This window comes from Staurois parvus, unplaced genomic scaffold, assembly GCF_062004578.1.
Source record: "Staurois parvus isolate SC_StPar_1 unplaced genomic scaffold, SC_StPar_1.0 ptg000458l, whole genome shotgun sequence".
Lineage (NCBI taxonomy): Eukaryota > Metazoa > Chordata > Amphibia > Anura > Ranidae > Staurois > Staurois parvus.
Window position 1 is genome coordinate 236,646 of NW_028318254.1, and position 9,562 is coordinate 246,207.

General features: G+C 45.5%; 1 protein-coding gene across 1 annotated transcript in view; it reads right to left on the reverse strand.

Moving 5' to 3' along the window:
• The window catches only part of ZMYND12 (zinc finger MYND-type containing 12), a 31,014-nt gene extending 24,513 nt beyond the window's left edge, over positions 1-6,501 (reverse strand). Inside the window, exons 1-2 of the mRNA XM_089688885.1 lie at positions 6,356-6,501; positions 1,954-2,095 (exon numbers count right to left, since the gene is read on the reverse strand). Of these exons, the coding sequence (XP_089545011.1) occupies positions 1,954-2,095; positions 6,356-6,465 (252 nt within the window). The 5' untranslated portion in view covers positions 6,466-6,501. The remainder of the gene's footprint in view (positions 1-1,953; positions 2,096-6,355) is intronic.
• Positions 6,502-9,562: the final 3,061 nt, after the last annotated feature.

Consider the following 9,562-nt stretch of genomic DNA (forward strand, 5'->3'; position numbering starts at 1 on the left):
GCTTATAGTTTCTGTGCTTGCTAGGTTTCCCCTAAGTTTAGGATATTGATTATTCCGGCCTACTGTTGTTGAGTTGTTTCCAGTAGTTAGTGTGAGAGGTAACAGTAAAAATTATGCTGAGACACACAATCCACAACTATGAAGATAGGAAAGGATAAACAAATAAAAAGTAATGTAGCAATTGGGAAATAATGATCTGTCAGATGGGTAATAAAGTAACCATAGATTGCCTACAAAATTATCTAGAATGAGGGGTAACAATGTAATACCAAAATTCAAAGTGTAGCTGGTTACATAAACAAAACAGAAAGAGAGGGGCACCAACAGCCTCACTGTGCAGTTAAGTCTTTTATTAAAGAGTGAAATAAAAACAATGTATAGTGCAATCACAATTGGAGGGGTGGTAGAAGGCTTTGAGATTGAGAATTCTCTAGCTTTAGTAAATAATCCCCATTCTTTTTACTCCACTTTATAATATTAGACATGTCTATGCTATGAGGCTGTTGGTCCCACTCTCTTTCTTTTATCTGAAAGGTAACAATGTATTGAGTTGTGAATATGTATCTGTCTTGGCTAATCATTGAGGGGTTTGGTCCAGAAATGTGAGTTGAGGGAAGATGATACATTTTTGGTGCCACTTTTTAGAAGGGTCATCCCTGCTGGGTGTTTGCCAGGTGAAGATGCTGATGTAAGGAGGCCTTGCTAAAGCCTAAGGAACTCAGGTTGCTTTGCTGGAGGGTAATTCAGGAAAAAGATATAATATGAAAGATGACTATCTGGAGCATTTTAGGGAAAATCTACTCTGGAAGATGGTTACTTACATGGACAATCTTACAAACAAAAAAAAACAACTCTGGAAGATGATTATATGTATGGACAATCTTAGGAAAAAATCTACTCTGGATGATGGTTACCTGTATGGACAATCTTAGGAAAAATCAGCTCTGGAAAATGGCTACCTGTATTGACAATCTTAGGAAACGTTTGCTCTGAGTGATGGTTACCTGTATGGACTATCTTAGGATAAATCTACTCTGGAAGATGGTAGATGGTTACCTTTATGGACAAACTTAGGAAAATCTGCCACAGATCATAGCTACTTGTATGGGGCATATTAGGATAAATCTACTCTGGATGATGGCTAACTATATGGGGCATTTTAGAAAGAAAATCTGCTCTGGAAGATTGCTACCTCTATGGAAGCTCTTAGTCAAATCTGCTCTGAATAATGGCTACCTGTATAACACAGAGAAAATCTACTTTGGAACATATCTACTTGTATGGAGTATCTTAGGGAAAATCTGCTCTGGACAATGGCTACCTGCATGGAGCATCTTAGGGAAAATCTGGTATATACCATAACTACTTGTATTGAGTATCTTAGATAATATCTACTCTGCTGCTCTGGAAGATGGCTACTGTTGGAACATCTTAGGGAAAATCTACTATAGAAGATAACTACCTTTATGGAGCACCTTCAGACAAGTCTGCTGTGTTAAAGAGTGTCCTGGAGAGCTTGGCAGATGCTGCTACTAGGGGGATATTGTGCAGAGACCACATTGCTCAACATTTTAAGGTGCCTATGACTGCTCACATAGGCTCAAGGCCAATTGCAATTAGCAGTCTATTTTAAACAGCCAGTAAAAATTTTGCTGCCACTAGAAGGTCTGAGATATTTTGCTAGATTTTGGGAATCCTATTCCCCTAACCTTTAGTCCAGCATTTAAGGAGTAACAATCTTTAAAAAATACCAAAATGAAAGCAGTCCATCTGTTTGTTTTACCCTACAATAATCCAACTACCCACCCCGAGATGGTAAATCCTAGCCTGCCACACTACTTTGGAGGCCATTCTACATTTCCCTGGAGAGAAACGTGCTGCACACTCGCAGTGAGAATAATAGATAGTTCCTGTATAATCAGACACATAAATTGATTGACCCATCTCTGTTACCTTCCTCTGTAATAACTGCTCTGCAGAATGAGCCCTCTCTTCCGCTGAGGTCAGGAATGGGAAGGCTGCCCGTACAGGGATCAGAAGTTGGCATATCTTCTCATGAATACTGGTCCAGTCTGCCCGCTGGTGGTCTGCATCGCTGGAGAATAAAGTGTTCAGCTTTAAATCTGGACTCCAATAAGTATCACTTGAATCTAAACCAAATGAACAACATAATCCCTAATACCATTTTAGGGAAAATGGCATTGCCCTGCCAACCAACTACCCCTTCTCAAAAAAAAGACAACATATAAGAAACAAAGCATGAGGCCATTTCATACTAGTAATCCTGGCACTGATGACAACCTCCTAGCAGAGATTGCTAGAAGACCACTTACCTTCTCTTATGTTGCCCTTCCCTCTCTGGATGAACCAGAGATGTTGCTCCAATGCTCCTCCTTCCCTTGTAAAGGGAAGGCATTTTGGCCTGTGAGTGAGCAATTTTAATTAGGAAAGGGGTTATCTGTTCTTCTGTGATGCTGCTTCTGGTCTCAGGCTCACCAGTGTGACATGACCCATGCAATGCTTAATACCTACAGAAATATCCACTGTATTCTGTCTGCCTTTATTATAGTGAATTTCAAGATGTTGTCATTTGCAAGGGTCTTTTCTGGTGTTTTTCAATGTTTTTCAACTAATAGCATCCTTTGAGAATATACAAAAAAAGGACACATCTGATTTTTAGGGTGTGCTGGTGGCCCATTAATTTTAATGTACTGCTTCAGTGCAATGCATTTGAACATGCAACATGCGATAACACACTACAAAAATGTCAATGAACCATCTTTAGCTATGATGATTGGCAAGGACCGAAAAGTATAAAAGTTCTGGCCAAAAGGTCCAGCCCAGGAGGCAGGTGTGAAAAAAGCATGTATGGGTGCTGTGACCAAGGTGCCATACTAAACAAAAAGTGATTTGCCCTCACCGTGAATTTCTGGCATCCTGGAACACAGGGGCACAAGCACCACGGGTGAGGCACCAGTATTGGCGTATCAGCACTGATTTCTCCCAGCGCACACCAGCAGCTGTGCAATTAGCGTGTCTTGCTGGTGTGAATGAGCCCAGACAGGAGAGCAGTATAGCGAAAGCTATAGAAGTCACCATTGATCAGCACTTGAAAATGCTAGCTACCAATGAATGCAAAAATAAAAATGCCTGTGGTGCTCAATTAACTTCAAGCAGGACCAGAGTAAGAGCATCGTGGGCCTGATGCTAAGGATTTTGGTGGGCCTTTTTATGGAAATAAAAAAAAAGAAAACTCAAACTATTTATTGTTAAAATAAAGGGGGGTGAATAAGAGAGGGGGTGAGACAGAGAGGTTGGGTGAAAGAGAAAGGGGGTGAGAGAGAAGGGGGGAAAGGGAGAGAGGGGTGAGAGAGAAGGGAGACAAGAGAGAGGGGGTGAGAGAGAGGGGGGGGGTGAGACAGAGGGGGGGATGAAAGAGAAAGGGGGTGAGAGAGAAGGGGGATAAGAGAGAGGGGGTGAGAGAGGGGGGGTGAGACAGATAGGGGGGGTGAGACAGAGGGGGGGGATGAAAGAGAAACGGGGTGAGAGAGAAGGGGGATAAGAGAGAGGGGGTGAGAGAGGGGGGGTGAGACAGATAGGGGGGGTGAGACAGAGGGTGGGGATGAAAGAGAAACGGGGTGAGAGAGAAGGGGGATAAGAATTAATCTGGCCCTGCCTCCAAGAATCACACAGCAACAACAAAAGCCCAGTGTAACAATGAATTCTGGGAGCTGACATAAACTCTAGCAGAACAGAAAGAGGATATTGTGTAACAAATTGTAACACCAAACACTCTGCACAGAGACAATAATAACCGTGTATCCAAATGGCTCAGAAAGGAAAATAGAAAGTAATAGGATAAACAAATAATACAAAATGATTGGAAAATACAAATATATTTATGTAAGAGAGTAAATGGAAATGTGAAACAATTTCTGGAGGTATAGCTAGGTCTAGACATAGATAACTAATCAGTCTGAATCCATGCGGCCTTCTCAGATCAGGATGGGGACCCGGATTCTGTGAAGACACAAAGGGAAAGGAGAGGCCATGCTACACTATATAGCTGCTTGGCACCCCTCTCCTTTTCCCTTTGTGTTCTTGAAAATACTAGTTGCCTGGCTGTCCTCTGTCTTTAATACTGAGTACCTGACCTGGAACAGTCCTGCGGCTTAAGAAGCGTGAAGTCAGAACTCCTGATCTGCATACTAAGGTTTGGATCACAGTTGTGCGCCCCATGTTCTATGGGTAGGACAGCCCATTTCTGCACGCTTTTTTTTTGTGTTTTTCACACAACGTGTAAAACACACATACAAACCTTTTTAGTGCATTTTTGTCAGAGTTTTGTGTAAAAATCCAGCCAAAAATGCACAAAGTTGCACTACAAAAACGTACTAAGGCTGGCATCATCATGCAGCAGCACTAAAGTGAACCTAGACTTTGGCTACATTCACACATGTGCGGGTCAGGAACACTTACAAAATCGCAGGCATTCCCGACCCACAGGCAAACAACGCTGCTCTTTTTATTGGACACAAAGGGGTGACATTATTTCTTAAGGCTGCATTCACATCTGTGTATTCAAGGAATGCGCTCAGAAATGTGCTTTTCCATGTGAGTTCCCAGAATGAAAAATGTGCGCAAAACACCAGTTGTGCTTGCAGTGCCATTAATTCCTAATGGCACCCCAAACTCGTGAAGCTCTATGCCAGAAAGGTGTAGAATCTGCCAAAAACACACTACAAATGTGCATACATGCATTTCAGATGCACTTTACATGCATTCCCATTGAAGTCTATGGGGCAAAAAAGTGCACAGCATTGCACCACAAGAAGCACTTGCACCTTTTCAAAACCTGCACTGTACTGTGCAAACAGGCACCATAGAGAATGATGTAACTTCCATTGTTCTGCATGCACAGTGATGGCAAACGCAGGAGGAAATGCACTGGTGTGAGTGTGGGCTAAGCCCAGGTTCACATATGTGTGGGTCAGGTGGATGCACATGATGATCGCACACTTTCCCAACTCACAGGTAAAAAGTGCTCTCTTTATTAGATGTGTGGATTGCCATTCATTCTTAATCCCCCTGCCCGGCACATTGGAAAATTTAGCATTTTCATGTGTATAGTGTTCTGTGTGGCACGATCTTAGAAAAGGTTCAGGGACATTTTTTACCTGCGTTTCTTATGGATACAGAAGCCTGCTCCTATGAAGGGGCAGCTGTAGCAGTGATGTGCGTGCGCAAACATGTACGCAATAGTGTGATCCTAGAGCGTGAGTGTACTGAAGCATCATGGGGTTGGGAAGGACAACCAGAATCAGTCTGCTGGCATCACAATCATACAGATTCAGTTCTCTACCTGCCCACGCTGTCCAGTCTTGCCTGTCCTGCCTTGCCCTTCCGTGTCATGTCCTACCCTGTCCTGTCCTACCCTGCCCTGTCCTACCCTGCCCTGTCCTGTCCTGCCTTGCCCTTCCCTGTCATGTCCTACTCTGCCCTGTCCTCTCCTACCCTGTCCTACGCTGCCCTGTCCTCTCCTACCCTACCCTACCCTGCCCTGTCCTGCCCTCCCCTACCCTGTCCTGTCCTCTTCTACCCTACCCTACCCTGCCCTGTCCTGCCCTCCCCTACCCTACCCTGGCCTGTCCTACGCTGCCCTGCCCTGTCCTCTCCTACCCTACCCTGCCCTGTCCTTCCCTGTCCTACGCTGCCCTGTCCTCTCCTACCCTACCCTGCCCTGTCCTGCCCTCCCCTACCCTGTCCTGTCCTCTCCTACCCTACCCTGCCCTGTCCTACGCTGCCCTGTCCTACCCTGCCCTGTCCTGCCCTCCCCTACCCTACCCTGCCCTGTCCTGCCCTCCCCTACCCTACCCTGGCCTGTCCTACACTGCCCTGCCCTGTCCTCTCCTACCCTACCCTGCCCTGTCCTGCCCTGTCCTACGCTGCCCTGTCCTCTCCTACCCTACCCTGCCCTGTCCTGCCCTCCCCTACCCTGTCCTGTCCTCTCCTACCCTACCCTGCCCTGTCCTACGCTGCCCTGTCCTACGCTGCCCTGTCCTACCCTGCCCTGTCCTGCCCTCCCCTACCCTGCCCTGTCCTGCCCTCCCCTACCCTGCCCTGTCCTGTCCTCTCCTACCCTACCCTGCCCTGTCCTACCCTGCCCTGTCCTACGCTGCCCTGTCCTACCCTACCCTGTCCTCTCCTACCCTACCCTACCCTGTCCTCTCCTACCCTACCCTGCCCTGTTCTCTGTTACCCTACCCTGTCCTGTCCTCTCCAACCCTTCCCTGTCCACTCCTACCCTGCCCACACACTGATTATATGGCTGCACATGTGCCTGCTCTGTACATACCAGTAATAAGTGACCTTACAGCCCGGGCATTGAATGTAGGCGGGGCTGTGGCACAGCTCACACACCAGCTTCACCCCCTTGGCGTTGGATAGGGGGTTCACACTCGCCATCTGAGGTCCAGGAGTCACACTGTCACCCGGAGGTACCGTTGCTATGGACTGACAGGTCAACAGATCGGTTGTTAGGGAGTGTGGTCACATGCGCCCTCTGCTGGACGTACGAGGAATGGCATGCTGATGAATGGAGGGTGTTCAGTTACGCTCTCCCTTGTTTACCAGCACAGCAATGTACACATCACCCATAGAAATCACCCGGCGCAGCAATGTACACATCATCCATAGAAATCACCAGGCGCAGCAATGTACACATCATCCATAGAAATCACCCGGCGCAGCAATGTACACATCATCCATAGAAATCACCAGGCGCAGCAATGCACACACCACCCACAGAAATCACCCGGCGCAGGAATCAGGGGCTTGTGTCTCACATACACACATTCTCTATTTGTTTTTAGATTAAATCTAAATTTCCAACTACTGTGCTGTTTGATTGTGATGACATCACGTATACAAATGAAGCTTGTTAGAAACTTTTCTGTGTTCACACTTGTGCGTCTGTGTTTTTATTATTATTATACAGTATTTATTAAGCGCCAATAGTTCTCTCAGCGCTGTACATTACAAAGGGGGACAGAACAATACCAATACAATGCAAAACATGAGGGGATTGAGGGCCCTGCTCTTTCATGGGGTTTTCTTGTGTGCTTTTCTAACCCCTTCTCACTGCTACAAACCCCCCATCCCAGCCTTTTAAAAGGATATAAGGCTGCATTCACACTTCAGCGTAGCAAATCTGAGAGGTTTTCACGTTTTTTTTGTGATTTTTTGCTGCCATTTTGCACATTTTCAGAATGTTTTTATGCGTTTTTGAGCTTTGGCATTTTTTATTAGTCAATAGAGAAAAATACATCTGTAGTGAATAAATGTAAAATAAAAACACAAACAAATAAAAATAATCATAAATAATAAATAAACAAATACAATAAATGAATACTATGTAAAAATACATAGATAATTAAACCCTGACCTTAACCCCCTAACCGCTAAAAATAAATAAAATAAGAATAATAATAATAAACACCCTAACCCCAACACAAAATAAATTATTATTATTAATATTATTATTATTATTATTATTATTAATATTCATTTATTTTGGTTTGGGTTATTATTACTAATAATTTATTTCTTCTCAGAAAACACTGTATTCATGTAATGTACCCAATCACAACTGAAAGTGGAACAATACTCACCTCAGCTCTAGAGATGTGGAGTCCCCGAGCTCCCCACCCGACCGCTGACATTGGCTGGGTGGGGATGACATCACTTTCATGCACGCAGTCAGATTCGGTATGACTGAATTTGCACAGCGAGCTGCGTGTGCGTGGCTCACTGTACGAGGCGGACAGGCAGGTAAGTAGCTTTAATGCAGAAAAGACAAAGCAAGTCTCTTCTGTATTAAAAATCCTGCCTGTCTGCCAATTCTATTTCACTAGCCTAAAGTTCCACTTTAAAGTCCTTTGAAAAAGTCCAGGTTCCCATTGCAGTTTGTCTCTTAAAAGCTCATCTTTTTTCAGCTGTCAGTTTGTATAAACTTTTGGTGCAACCAGGGGTGGACTGACTACTCATGGGGCCCCTGGGCAATAGGGGATCATAGGGCCCCTGTGCCCTCTCCCACAATGAAACCACACCCAAAAAAGCCTATGAAAAGGTACCAGGGGCATCTCATGTGGCCCCCTACTGACCCAGGGCCCTCGGGCAGTGCCCGAGTTCCCAAATGGTCAGTCCGCCCCTGGGTGCAACTTACATCGGCATAATGTACAGTAGAGACGGTCTTCTCCATTTAGCAGCTAAGGGTTGCCATCCCATCCCTTTAAAACCGAACACCAAATCTGTGGCTGATTAAGGTGCTAATGAAACTCACTTAGTGCCTTGTTTGGATTATATTAGCTTCAGAACCTGCGGAATTAATATGTGTTTGGATTTCAAGGGATGAGGTGGCAATCCTACTAGCTGCCAATGTGCAAACTACTTAGTTCAATGTTATCCCACTAGAGGGCGCGCACGAGAAACTCCCAGAAACCTGGGAGGGGGGCCCCAAAGTTTCGACTGCCTAGGGGCAGGATTTCCAATCATGTGACCACTATGATTGGCTGTGGCAGGTAACAACGATCAATATTCCCATTGCACGCATGTAGGCGGAGCCTAAGTTACGCACCTTTCTACCTCTCTTGGGAGGAATCACATGCACACAGTTTATAGTGGACAGTCGCAATGTCCTTGACAACAATGAGTCACCAGCTGTCAGCAGATTCCCTGCTGACAGCTGCATGTAAACAAAACAATTGATGGCAATGAAAAATTACACGAAAAACAACGTGGGGGTCCCACCCCAATCCTTACCCCAGGTCTGGTATGGATTTTAAGTGAAACCCATCATCATTTAAAAAAAAAGGTGTGGGGTTCCCCCCAAATCCATACCAGACCCTTAGGCTTAGTATGGATTTTGAGTGCAACCCCCCATCCCAAAATATAGAAAAAATGTCATGGGGGTCCCCCCAAAACCCATGCCAGACCTTTATCTGAGCATGCAGCCTGGCAGGCCAGGAAAGGGGGATGATGAGTGAGTACCCCCGAACCCTCTCCTGAATCATAACAGGCCACATGCCCTCAACATGGGGAGGGTGCTTTGGGGCAGGGGGCTCCCCCCAAAGCACCTTGGTTGGTGGTTGTGAGGGTCTGTGGGCAAGGTGCTTATCAGAATCTGGAAGCCCCTTTAACAAGGGGGCCCCCAGATTTCGTCCCCTCATGTGTATGAGTAGGGGTGTATATAGGACCCCTACTCATTCACAAAAAAAAGTGTAGTGTAAACAAACATAGGAGGCAGGTAGGTAGCTGGCATTCATCTTGACTGACGCTGGATCTACTCCGGGGGAAATTTTTTTTCATTTTTGTTTTTTTAACAAAGGACTTGTCAAAAACTGCCTCCTATGTTTACTGTATTTACACTACACTTTTTTGGTGAATGAGTAGGGATACCCCATACTCATTCACATGGGGGGTGGGATTTGGGGGCCCCCTTGTTAAAGAAGGCTTCCAAATTCCATTAAGTCCTCCACCCGCAGACCCCCACAACTACATGCCA